Raw genomic sequence first — 13,915 nt, 5'->3', positions numbered from 1 at the left:
TTTAACGTGCACCGAAAGCTGAGCACATTGGCCTACGACGATTCCGCCTCCATCGGAAATGCAGCTGCTGCAGCTGCGATTCGAACCCGCAACCTGCGGGTCAGCAGCCGAATACTTTAGCCACTAGAGCACCGCGGAGTGCTTGAATTACCTGTCGGTGCGTTACTGTCACTAGAAGTGTGATAATTTGTGTTCATAAAAAGAAACCGCCATCGAATGAAGAACAAAATTCCGCAAAATTTATTGGAATTTATCGGTAACAGAACATCAAAGTCATTAAGTTCAATGTCAAGAAAAACGAAACACTCGTGTAAAAAAATTCTACTCTTGATTGCGTTGGCTCATTAGCCGAATACATCGGGGAAAGAAAACGCGGTGCGCGACTTGAGGACCTATGATGCGATCAAAAAACACACGACAGTCTGGAGGGGGCGCGAAACGTTCAAAGCTACCGGGCACGCGCATATCGTAGTAGAACTGGTCCCCTAGAAAGAGAAAAAAAAAACACATTAAGAAAACTGCAGTGCAGCCATGTGAAGCTCTCCTACAGTTATATATATATATATAGATATATATAAATATATATATAATTATATATATATATATATAGCTATATATTTATATATATATATATTTATATATATATATATATGTATGTATATGTATAACTTTCACGAGCAACCCAAAAATCATAAACAAGGTTATAAGAAAACACTTCAGCATATTAGAACAGAGTGTGCGACTATCCAAACTTTTCACTTCTCCTCCTTGTGTGGTATACAGACGGCCGATAAATATAAAGGATCATTTAATAGATTCTAAGATAGGCGTGAAATCTTGAATAGGGTGTCACCCTCGCAGAAAAAGCAGATGCAAGGTATGCAAACACATGCAGACTACGACAATGGCGAAAAGCACCCACTCGGATTTTAAGCACAGGATAAGAGGACCACTAGACTGTGACTCAGACAATGTCTTATACCTCCTGGAATGTGGGGTATGTAACAAGCAATACGTGGGCCAGAGAGAGACTCCGTTTAGAATTAGATTCAACAATCATCGGGAACACGTACGATCCCTGCCAGGCCTTCCACTTTCAAACACAGCATATTAAAAGATCACAGCTTTGATGACATCAGGGTTACACTATTAGAAAATAATTTTTGAACAATCGGAGAACGGGAACAACGGGAATTTTATTTTATCTACAAATTTAACACAATAAAATACGGAATAAATGAACACCCAGGCACTCTTTTAGCGTTACGATCACTAAAAGACGCAAACGCTTCTCTCCAATCAGTCCGTTCTCATAACGACAATACTATTCCCTCCTCGCAGAGAGAGAGTGATAAGTTTATATACAGAAAGGCAGAGAGCTCCGCCTGAGAGATAGTTTGCTCTAGCCTGCTACTCTACACTTGGGGAAGGGAAAGGGAAAAAGAAAGATTAATAGATGACGATGGTGAGATGAAGAGGTGAATATATGTAGTGTTCTTCCTAGCAGAGACACATTTTATAGCCGCGCATAATGTCGAGTTGTTTCCAAAAGGGTTATAACTGCTCTTGTGACCGCAGTTGAACTGTTGGTGTCTGGCCAAGGGCCCAACAAGGTCTCATCAGTTAATGACCTGCTGCAATATAGTTCAGTAGAAGAAATCAGTGTTTGTCGTTCACGTGTGTATGTTGGGTAGACACAAAATATGTGCTCAAGTGTTTCTGGCACATCACAGTGTTCACAATTAGGACCGGTGTCACTGCGGCCGATGATATGTTTCGTAACGTCTGGTGTATGCCACACCAAGACGAATGCGGGGGATCATACTTGTGAGTTGCCGTTTCAATTTAGGGCGCATGCGGAACCTCATTTCCGCCTCCCATTTGTGAAGCGGTTGGTGTCGCAGTTCTTGTTTTTACCAGTGCTGAAGTGTGTAGCTGTGCATCAGGCAGCGAAGCAGGGCGTTATTGTCAGCCTGTGAAAACGCAATGCGTACTTCAGGGGCACTGCTTAAGGCATTTTTAGCTTCAGCGTCTGCCTCTTCGTTTCCCATCACGCCGCAATGAGTGAGAATCCACTGGAAAGTAAAAAGATGGCCATTTGTTCAAGCAACCTGAATAAGTTATGTAATTTCTATTGCCAAGCTGTAATACGGACCTTGCTTCATGAGGCAATTAATGGTTTGCACAGTGGGTTTGGCATCACAAAAAATCGTCCAGGCTCGAGGTGATTCTTTGGAAATGAATCTCATTGCCTCCCGGATAGCGACAAACTCTGCGGCAGTTGATGCGGCTTTATGGTCCACTTTGAATCGTCGAGCATTATCCATGTTTGGGATGAGAAAGGCTGCGGCGGAGGTGTTTATCGTGGTGGATCCGTTGATGTACACGTGCTGAGAATCACTGTACGTCGTATAAATGCGATATAGGGTCAGTTGTCTGAGGCCAACAGAAGAAATGAGCGACTTCGTAATTCCGGTATCGTGAAACAAACAGGTGGTTTAGGCAGGACCCATGAAGGCACTGCAGGGGCTTTTGGCGGAAAAAACCTTGATGATATAATATTTTCATGCCGCAATATTACTGTTGAGAATATGCAATCTGGGTTAGTGGCGGGTAGTACTGACAGTGGGTGCTGTCTGTGTCTGCTCAGAAATCGGAGGTGAGCTCTAAGTGACTCGCAGAGCATGTATACACTGATGGGAGAAACCCGAACCTCTGCGATTGTCCTATTTGTTGAAGTACAGCGCAGCAGACCCAAGCATCTTCGTAAGCATTGAGCTTGAATACTCTTTAGCGCCTTCACACAACTAGGTCTCATATTGGAGAGCACCGGTATGCTGTGTCGAATGTATCTCAAAAATAGAGCAATGTACAATTGAAGTAGCAATGATTCTGATGGGCTCATCTTGCTCCTGCTACGTGGCGAAGAACGAGAGCAAAGCTCTTCAATTTAGATTTAAGTACTGTGACATGCCTCGTCTACGATAGATTGATGTGTAAGACAACCCCAAGGAACTTGTGGTGCGTTACAGCAGGTATGGCTTTCCCATTATTAAATATCGTGTATTGCGACATATGCTTGCACGTGAACGCAAGCACTGCGCATTTCTCGATTGAAAGAGTGAGCTCCTCACGTCGTGGATATTTGTTTGTGATCGTCACTGCACGCTGTAGTCGAGCTCGCATTCGCGGAAGAGTAGTTCCGGATGCCCATATGCATATGTCATCAGCGTATGCATTGATCGTCACCGTGCTGGGAAGTTCTGCTGCTAGGCCTATCATTGTGACATTGATTAGGATCGGGCTGAGAACTCCTCCTTGGTTAACACCACGATTAACCTTATATCAATCGGTGTCTCCGTTATTTGTCGTCATGAATGGTGCGGTCCTTAAGGTAGCTAAAAATTCAAGCACACACTCGTACTCCGATGTCAAAATCTTCCAGTGCGTCAAGGATCGCATATTGCAGCACATTATAGGAAGACCGCCGCTACTAATCCGCGTCGGCTTCTTTCCTCTTCAACGCTGGTGATCAAGTCGACCACACAATTAATGGCAGATTGGCCTCTTCTGAAGCCGTTAATAAATGCAGGAAAGGAGTTGTTGCTCTCTAGAAGCCACTCTAATCTTGAAAGTACCATTCTTTCTATTACTTTCCCGACGCAGCTGGCTAAGGCGATTGGTCTGTAGGAGGAAAGTGCACAAAGACACGCTACAAAGGCACAGCGACGCTACGTTAGCAAAACGTGAGCACTCTATAATCTGACGCCAGGCGCGACCACCCCGGCTTGAGCAGTGCAATAATGCGACTTCATTTCCAATTAGCTGGGACTTCTCCTGACTTCCATGAGGTGTTATAATGAGATAACAGGATACGTCGTGCTTCTGTATCAAGATGGTTGAGTGCAGCATACGTGATTCCGTCAAGTCCTGGTGCCGATGATCGGCGGAAGGCAGAAATCGCAGCGTATAGCTCATGCATTGTAAAACGTACATCAAGGCGCTCGTCAGACGATGGAGGCGCAATGGTAGTAAGAGGCTCATTGGTGGCAAGGCCATCAGTGGTGTCCACGATGAGGCTACAGTAGTCACTGGCTATCTGAACTTGTGTCTGCCCCTGATGTAGTGCAACAGCTTGAAATTGTTGACGTTGTTGAGGAGTTGTCTGAAAACTTCATACCACCCGCCAGATCTTAAATAGAGGTTGTCTGGGGTCCACAGATCCACAGAATTTTCTCCAACGTTGCCTGTCCATCTTGTCAAGATGCTGAAGAACATGTCAATCAGCTCGACGACAGGCGGAAAGGTCCGAAGGCGACTTCGTTCATCTGTTTCGGCGTTCTGCATGGCGACGGATTGCACGAAGGGTCTCGTATTGGGAGTCCACTGCTCATCTCCGCATCAGTAGGTTAACCTGTTTGGTTGTGTCACGCAGTGAAGAAGCAATGATGTTCTCTACCTCGGATGGATCAGTCGTGTGCTCACAGCCAGACTTGACAGATGCCTTGAACAGTGTCCAGTCGGTTTGGCGGATGTAGCATGTGTGCGTGCGGCGAAACCACCTGAACTCAACATAGGTTGGAAGGTGGCCACTGCCGCGAGTGTCCAAATTTGTGCACCAACATGCGGAAAACAGAAGGCTTCTGAAAACAAAACAGAGGTCGAGGCAGCTGCTGTAGGACGTGCCACGAACAAATGTAAGTCATACGTCGTAGAGTACGCTTAGTCCATAGTTGCATATAATATTGGCCAAATCCCTTCCACGATAATTCGTTGTAGTGCTACCCCAGAGAGGATGATGTGCAATATAATCGCCAATCACAATATGTGGCCTTTGTGCTGCTCGAAGAATGGTCCCTAGGTGGAGGCAGTCCATCTGTGCGCTTGGGTGTATGTATCCTTCTAATACTGAGAATGTCCAGTCTTCATGTGTTATAGTCAGGCTCACGTAATCATTGCTGGTATGCGACGCGACTTTATGTCTCAAGAACGTCAAATGACCGCGTATATAGACGAGAACTTTGCTCGTACATTGATCACTGCGGGACCAAATCTGGATATATCCAGATACACGAAAAGTTGAAAACATATTTGGTTCACATATAACGATAACAGGAAATTGATATTTAAAAGCTCATTGTCTGAAGTCTGACAGACGGCCACGTAGGCCACGAGCATTCCATTGCATAACAAGTGACTGGCTCATGCGTCCTTTGAACATCAATGCCATGTTCACTTACTGAAGAACCAGTAGAAGAGGCTCCAAAACCTCAAGTAGCTGCACAGCCGCCTTAGCAGTGGGAGTGTTTAGGCCGTTGAGGATCTTACGCATCGAACCCATCAAATTTTTAAGCATAGCCTTGACATCTGCGTTGTCCACTTTTTTTTTCTTCATTGGGGGTAGGCGCACTATGTGATGATGGCACTATCGTCGCTCTTGACGGTAGTGAAGGCCACTTAGTCTCCGACGTGGTGAGAGCCAATGACAGGTTACATTGTACTTGCGTGGACTGTATTGGCATTTGAGCATCTGTATCCTCCTTTCTGGCCGACAAAAGTAGGCTAGGAGTTGGTGAGGGCACAGTTTTCTGTGTCGAATTGGATAAGCTATGAGCTCTGCTGCTTCGTTTGCGTCGGTGTCGCGAACGATGTTTACGGTGCCGTAAAATCCTTGCAGCTTATCTGTGAGTGGAGTGGTCTCGAACCATCTTCTTCAGGATGCTAATTTCATTCCTCATTTTGGGACATTCTTTTAATGTTGCGTCGTGGGTGCCAGAGCTGTTTGGGCATTTGGCCACAGCATTGCAGTTATCACCATCATAAAGGCCACCGCAACGCATCCAGGCTACTACACCCTTGCAAACTGCACTAAAGTGCCCAAATTTCATGCATTTATGATATTGCAGAGGTTTTGGTACGTAATGACGTACCGAGTGCCTCACGTACCTAACTTTTACATGTGTGAGTAACGTCTTCGACTGAAACACTACTTTGACACATCGCTTGCGTCCAAAGCAGTGGAAACCAAGCACGGGAGCCGACAATAACAGCAGTTTCTCGAGACTTGAGTCTGTTATCTCCTCATTCACATCGTATATAACTCCTGTGGTCGTTTCTTCGTCGTACGCGGAAAATGCGCGAACGGGAATGTTTCATAATTGAACAATTGCTTTCAGCGTGTCCAATAAGGCTTTCGTAGTGACCTCCACGGACAGTATGTTCTTTCTAGTATTTATGCGTATTTCTACGACTTTCCCTGGAGCGACGAGATCAAAGTACTCCAAGATTCTCTGCCTATTTGAAGAGTTCAAGATGTCTGTCTTCGATGTCGGCACATACGAAATGGCGTACGACCGCATGCTACTTGCCTTTGTTTGTGCTTGCCGGCCAGTCGGCGTTGTCCGGCTGATTTTCCTCTTCAGGCTTCGGCTTGGTACGACGACGTAGTCACTGTCCGAAGCCATAACTCTAAAGGAGAAGTCATCAGAATTGTCAACGTGGACCAAACTTGAGCCGGGGTGAGAACTTGCGTCAGACGCACTATGATGTGGTCGGCCCGGTCCCGGTTGCTGGATGGGGTTTTGATTCCCCATTCTAAGGGAAACGTCCCTCCGAGGTGTGTCAATTATTGAAAAATCTTGGCAAAGAATGAGAAAACTCACAGAGCTCGAAGCAGAGGCTGTTCTCTGTGACTTCTTCTTCCTCCCCTTACCCGCTAACAAAGCTTTTAGCCTATGCATCTGACCATATGGAAAAGGTTTGCCTCTTCAAGCACAGCTGGAACGCACAGATAAGCAGTCCCGGATGTCGTACAGTCCTCTCCCTTCTTTTTTTTAAATTTTAACTCACATTTTCTGTTACTTCACTGACAGGAGCCATTGCATATAATGAATATGGATGGCGGCGCCTCAACTACCGGCTTTTCCCTTCCTCCCGACGCCAACAGCACACACTCTCCCAATCAATTTGTCCTAAACTTCAAAGAGGAACGAGCCGCCAGCGGATTACACGGGAAGGTGAAATACAAGAACGGCAGCACACTGCCCATTTGGGGAAGAGTGGGTGCGGGGAAGGTATTGTTGACAATGATGGCATTGCTCGTCTACCTCCGCCCTACTCTGTTGAGATGCTGCCCCTTGCCCCGCCGCTGTGGTCTAGTGGCTAAGGTACTCGGCTGCTGACCCGCAGGTCGCAGGATCGAATCCCGGCTGCGGTGGCTGCATTTCCGATGGAGGCAGAAATGTTGTAGGCCCATGTGCTAAGATTTGGGTGCACGTTAAGAACCCCAGGTGGTCAAAATTTCCGGAGCCCTCCACTACGGCGTCTTTCATAATCATATAGTGGTTTTGGGACGTCAAACCCCACATATCAATCAATGAATGCTGCCGCTTTCTAATGCCGCTGTTTCGGTCTTGCTTCTTCTCATAGATTTTCTATATTTCTTTAACATTTCTCCCTCGTTTCGTTGTTTCTTTTTTTCTTTTCTCTTTTTTTCACATTTATTTTGACCCCTTCCCTCCAGTGTCGACAGGCTATCAGAAGACACCGAACATGTGTAAATATTATTATGCCTTGAAATAGACGGGGCTCCCGTCGAAACGTAGGCAGAATAAACAGTTATGTGAAAGCGCATCTACTTTCATATTTATAGCCTTGCAGCACCCGAAGTTATATATATATATATATATATATATATATATATATATATATATATATATATATATATATATATATATATATATATATATATATATATATATATATATATATTGTTGAGACGTTTATTGGCGGACACTTGTCGACGATGCGTGACAGCGACAGTCAATGCGAGTGCCGACTCTCTGCACGAGCTGCTCTTCTTTTTGCTAAAAAGAGCATCCCACTAGAAGGCACTGAAGAGGACGACCCACTGTTCGAAGGCTTCGCCACAACTACCCCGGGTTCGAAGAGGGAGCCGCCTGGCGACCGAACAGCTGGTTACTATGAGCGGGTCGTGGTAGGCTTTGACGCGCTCCACGTTGACAATGTCGCGCCCTCGACGGCGCATGTCCGAAGATGGTTCGATGGGTTCGATCAAATAGTTTACAGGGGAAGTGCGTTCGACGACACGGTAGGGGCCTTCGTATTTGGGCAATAGTTTTGAAGATAGGCCAGTTGAAGTGGTAGGGATCGAGAGCCAGACGAGCGCTCCAGAGAGGAACGTGGGCGCAGTAGTGCTGGTGTCAGCACGAATGCCTTTTTGCCGCTCTTCATCATGCGCTGTAAAGGTCCTTGCAAGCTCTCGACACTCTTCAGCAAGCTTGGCTGTAGCAGAAATAGATGCCCACTCTGACGGATCTGGCTAGTACGGAAGTATGGTGTTGATGGTGTGCGACGGGTGCCTTCCATATAATAAAAAAAAATGTGAAAAGCCAGTAGTGCTCTGAGGGGCGGTGTTATATGCGTAGGTGACGAAGGGTAGAATGGAATCCCAATTTGTGTGATCGGCGGCGACGTACTTGGAGAGCATGTCGCCGAGCGTACGGTTGAAGCGTTCAGTGAGGCCATTCGTCTGCGGGTGGTAAGCAGCAGTTTTGCGGTGAACAACGTTGCACTCTTTGAGAATGGCTTCGACGACTTCAGTCAGGAAGACGCGGCCTCGATCACTGAGCAGTTCCTGAGGTGAACTGTGTCGCAGCATGAATCGATAGAGCAGGAAGGAGGCCACATCGCTCGCTGTAGCCGCGGGAGAGTGGCAGTTTCGGCGTATCGCGTGAGGTGGTCCGCAGCAACAATGGCCCAGCGGTTACCAGCCGAAGTTAGTGGAAGCGGCCCATACAAATCGATGCCAACGCGCCTAAACGGCCTGGCATGGCAAGGCAGAAGTTGCAGACCTACCGGCGACAGGTGCGTTGAAGTTTTGCGGCGCTGACATTCTATGCAGGAGCGAACGAATTTCTGCACATAGCGGTACATGCCTCGCCAAAAGTACCGTTGGCGAATGCGCTAGTAAGTCTTCGACACCCCGGAGTGCGCACATTGCGGATCAGTATGATATAATTCGCTTATGTCAGAGCGCAGACTGCGGGGTATGACTAGTAGCCACTGGCGGCCGTCACCGTTGTAATTGCGTCGGTGGAGGAGGTCATCGCGAACGGCGAAATGGTGGGCTTGACGACGAAACCCGCGAGTGGATGGAGTGGATGGATCAGTCAGCAAGTCTATCAGTAAGGCAATCCATTGATCCTTGCGCTGTTCAATAGCAACGGCATGAATGCTAATGGAAGAAACGGCAAGGTGAGACGCTGAGTCGTCGGCATTGTCGTAAAGCAAGCGAGAGGGCGACAGGGCGTCGGCGTCAGCATGCTGCCATCCGTTGCGGTACAGCACGCGGATGTCGTAGTCTTGCAGGCGAAGTGCCCACCGAGCGAGACGGCCTGAGGGATCTTTCAATAATGACAACCAGCATAGCGCGTGATGGTCGGTGGCTACATCAAATGGGCGACCACATAAATAAGGTCGGAACTTGGTAAGGGCCCAGACGATTGCCAGACATTCTTTTTCAGTGACGGTGTAGTTAGTCTCGGCTTTTGTAAGGCTACGGCTTGCATACGCCACGACATATTCCGGAAACCCTGGTTTGCGCTGCGCAAGGACAGCGCGGAGACCGACACCACTGGCGTCCGTGTGTACCTCTGTAGGGGCAGTAGGGTCGTAGTGGCGGAGTATGGAAGGCGACGTCAACAAACGACGGAGCGTTGTGAATGCGTCGTCACACTGTGATGACCACGAATGGAGAGACCCGTTACTACCGAGGAGCTTTGTCAGCGGCGATACGATAGACGCGAAGTTTCGGATGAAGCGCCGAAAGTAGTAACACAGTCCTATGAAACTGCGCAGTTCTTTGACGGATGTCGACTTGGTGGACTCGGTCACGGCCCGAAGCTTGGCTGGATCGGGGAGAATTCCGTCCTTGGACACGACGTAGCCGAGTATTGTCAACTGCCGAGCTGCAAATTGGCACTTCTTTAGGTTCAGTTGCAGACTGGCGTCACTCAGACGCGTTAAAACATGCCGCAGGCGTTGAAGGTGCGTGGAGAAGTCCGGAGCACAGGCACGCGTGCCATTTCAGGTCACGCAGAACTGCATCCATCATGCGCTCAAAGGTGGCGGGCGCATTGCCATAGGTACTTGCCAGTACCCTGAGCGCAAATCTAGAGATGAAAAGAATTCGGCTCCTTGCAGGCTGTCAATCGCGTCATCCACACGCGGTAGTGGGTACACGTCCTTACGAGTGATCTTGTTCAGACGTCGGTAGTCCACACAGAACTGCACAGAACCGTCCTTCTTCGCGACGAGAACGACAGGAGATGCCCAGGCGCAGTTAGAGGGTCGAAAAACATCGCGGCGTAGCATGTCGTCCACTTGCTCGTTGATTACACGGTGTTCTGTGGGAGATACGCGATATAGACGTTGCCGTAGTGGTGGTTTTGCGCCTGTGTCAATGCGATGCGTAACAGTGGATGTGCGGCCGAGAGAAGGTTGAGCGACGTCGAAAGAAGAGCGGAATTCTTCCAACAGGGCCAGAAGCTGGGAGCACTGGACCGGCGTAAGGTTGTCGGCAATAGAAGCACCGAATACATCAGCGGATGATGAAACTGATGTAGAAACAGCACTAAGCGTATTGGAGCTTCGGCAGTGCGTGTCATCAGGTTGATCCATGACTTGTGCGTCTTCGATGGGTTCTACGCTGCCGAGACATTCCCCTCGCACCAACGTAACACTGTACGGGGATGAGTTCAGAACGAAAATGGTGGTGGTGCCGCGAGTTACTTGCACGGTCGTGAAAGGAACCAGCAAACCTTTTCTGGCGAAAACTCGATGAGATGGTGAGAGGAGTGCAGCGGTGTCGGAAAGACTTGCGCAGTAGACCGACACCACCGCGGACGAGTTTGCAGGCACTTGCGTGTCGTCCTTGACGAGTAACTTGCTTGCAGCAGATGGACTGTCGGCCGGCGTCAAAGAAGAGAATGGTGTCAGCTCTATTTCTGCTGGTGCGCTATGAATGACGGCGTCGGGGCGGGAGAGAAAATCCCATCCTAGGATGACGTCGTGAGAGCATGAAGGAATTATGATGAATTCGACGGCATACATCACGTCCTGAATTGTGAGGCGGGCTGTACACAACGCTGTAGGGTGAATGCTTTGGGCGCTGGCTGTACGGAGGGAGAGCCCGGAAAGTGGCGTGGTCACTTTGCGCAGTAATCGGCTAAGCTTTGCGTCCATGACGGATACGGCGGCTCGAGTATCTACAAGGGCAGATGCACGAACACCATCCACAAGCACGTCTATCACGTTCGATGGTCTTTGCTGAAGGCTTCCGCAGTTCGACAGCGTCGCAGCCCTTGCCTCGTGGACTGCGACGACTAGTTTTCCTGGTCACCCTCTGGTGGACGTGGCCGCATCGGTGACAGTGAGCGACGTCGCGGAGAATTTGAACGGCGAGAAAATGGAGCGGGGCGGGACGACGGTGACGTAGGTGGCGGTTGGTCATAGAAGCGGCTGGATTGGCTGGGAAAATTGGAGGCGACCTGCGGTCGCTGCACACGATTGCAGTAGCGTGCTGCGTGACCTACGCAACCACAAGCAAAGCAGATGGGGCGATTGTCCGCAGTGCGCCATCGGTTCGCGGGTCCCATCCATGTCGAAGAACGCGATGGGCGAGCCGGCTGCTGATATACCTGCATAGTGGGCGACACACGGGGCACGTGGATGACGTCGGTATATGTAGGAGGCACAGTTTCTGCGAAGGCCTGGTGTCTGGCGATGGTTTCGGTGTAACCAAAAGGGCCAGTCACAGAAATCGGTGGGGGGTGGCCTGGCGACAACTTGGGCGTAACTGAGTGGTGTAGATACTGGAGGCGGCTGGTGATATTCTGGAACGACCTCCGCGATTTCCTGCTGAATGGCTCGGCGGAGGGGAGGCAGAAGTGTGCTTGACGACTGTTCAGCGCGTTGCGGGGAAGCAAAGGCCAGTAAAAAGACCTGGCGGGCAACTTCCTTACGCACGAATGACTTGATTTCAGCAAGCAAGGCGGTGTGGTCAGGAAGTGTTGACAAGGCCGAGAGATCAGCGTCACGTGAGGGTGGTCGACGGGTCATCGAGCGCTGCCATCGCAGCTCCTCGTAACTTTTGTAAAGTGTAATGATCTCTGCCACAGTGCGAGGGTTTTTGGCCAGGAGCATGGTGAAGGCATCGTCGGCGATGACATTTAGGACATGGGTGATTCTGTCGGCCTCTGACATGCTCGCGTCCACTTTCTTGCACAAGTCAAGGATGTCCTCTATGTAACTTGTGAAGGACTCACCGGTCTGCTGTGCTCGTTCACGTAACCGCTGTTCGGCTTGGAGCTTACGAACGGCAGGACGGCCAAACACGTCGACGACGGCGGTTTTAAAAGCGGACCAAGTGGAGAAATCGGATGCGTGGTTGTTGTACCACATGCCGGCCACACCCGCGAGGTAGAAAACCAGGTTGCCGAGTTTACCTGCCTCGTCCCAATGATTGGGGACGCTGACGCATACGTACATAGCAAGCCAGTCCTCGACGTCAGTGCCATCCGCGCCGGTGAAGACAGGAGGGTCGCGGATGCGGGGGACACCGGAACATGGCGTCGGCGCAGGAGGAAGCGTTTGCTGTGCGGCGTCTTGGTACATGGTAGAAGGCACGGTGCGGGATCGAAGCTCCAGGGGCATCAAATGCTAACCGAAGGTGTTAAAAGGGCACAGCACTCTCCACCAAATTGTTGAGACGTTTATTGGCGGACACTTGTCTGCGATGCTTGCCAGCGACAGTCAATGCGGGTACCGACTGTCTGCACGAGCTGCTCTTCTTTTTGCTAAAAAGAGCAACCCACTAGAAGGCGCTGAAGAGGACGACCCACTGTTCGAAGGCTTCGCCACAATATATATATATATATATATATATATGTATATATATATAAAAAATATATATGTATATATATATATATATGTAAATATATATATATATATATATATATATATATATATATATATATATATATATATATATATATATATATATATCCGCAGTGAAGAAGGCGCACATATGAAGTGATCTTGTGATCTTATTGACGTTTAAGCCTTGATTCCGGCCTTCATCAGAATACATTGTATGGCATGAGTGCTGTTTATATACATGTGCATATCAATAAGGTAAAGTGTGAAAACTGATATTAAAGGCGATATATGGGCATATATAATTGCAAGTCACACGATTTGACGGGCCCCTGATGCACGTGTAAAACGATATCGTTTCCATGCGTGAGCAGATGGCGAGCACTCTGTTTGAAAATAAAAGATAAAACACATATAAGATAAATAGCGCATAACATTTCATAACATATATATATATATATATATATATATATATTGTGGCAAGGCCTTCGAACAGTGGGTCGTCCTCTCGAGTGCCTTCTAGTGGGTCGCCCCTTTCATAAGAAGAAGAGCAGCTCGGGCAGAGAGTCGGTCCCCGCATTGACTGTCGCTGTCGTGATTCATCAACGAGTGTCCGCCAATAAATGTCTTAACAATTTGGTGGAGAGTGCTGTCCCCTTCAAACATCTTTGGTTCGCATTCGATGCCCTTCGAGCTTCGATCCCGTACCGTGCCTTCTACCATGCACCAGGACGCCGCTCAGCAAACGCTCCCTCCTACACCGACGCTATGTCCCGGTGTCCCCCGCATCCGCGACCCTCCTGTCTTAACCGGCGCGGATGGCACCGACGTTGAGGACTGGCTTGCCATGTACGAACGTGTGAGCGTCCCTAATCATTGGGATGAGGCAGCTTAACTCGGTAACCTGTTCTTCTACCTTGGGGGTGTGGCCGGAATGTGGTACACAAACCACGCATTT

General features: G+C 48.7%; 1 protein-coding gene across 1 annotated transcript in view; it reads right to left on the bottom strand.

Moving 5' to 3' along the window:
• Window positions 1–217: 217 nt before the first annotated feature.
• LOC142771387 (uncharacterized) overlaps window positions 218–13,915 on the bottom strand; it is a 58,519-nt gene continuing 44,821 nt past the window's right edge. The window contains exon 5 of the mRNA XM_075872866.1: window positions 218–485. Coding sequence (XP_075728981.1) covers window positions 322–485 — 164 coding nt within the window. The 3' untranslated portion in view covers window positions 218–321. The remainder of the gene's footprint in view (window positions 486–13,915) is intronic.

The sequence above is a fragment of the Rhipicephalus microplus genome, chromosome 9 (genome assembly GCF_043290135.1).
Source record: "Rhipicephalus microplus isolate Deutch F79 chromosome 9, USDA_Rmic, whole genome shotgun sequence".
Classification (NCBI taxonomy): Eukaryota; Metazoa; Arthropoda; class Arachnida; order Ixodida; family Ixodidae; genus Rhipicephalus; species Rhipicephalus microplus.
Note: the sequence above shows the minus strand (reverse complement) of the source record. Positions and strands in the feature narration are given on the sequence as shown.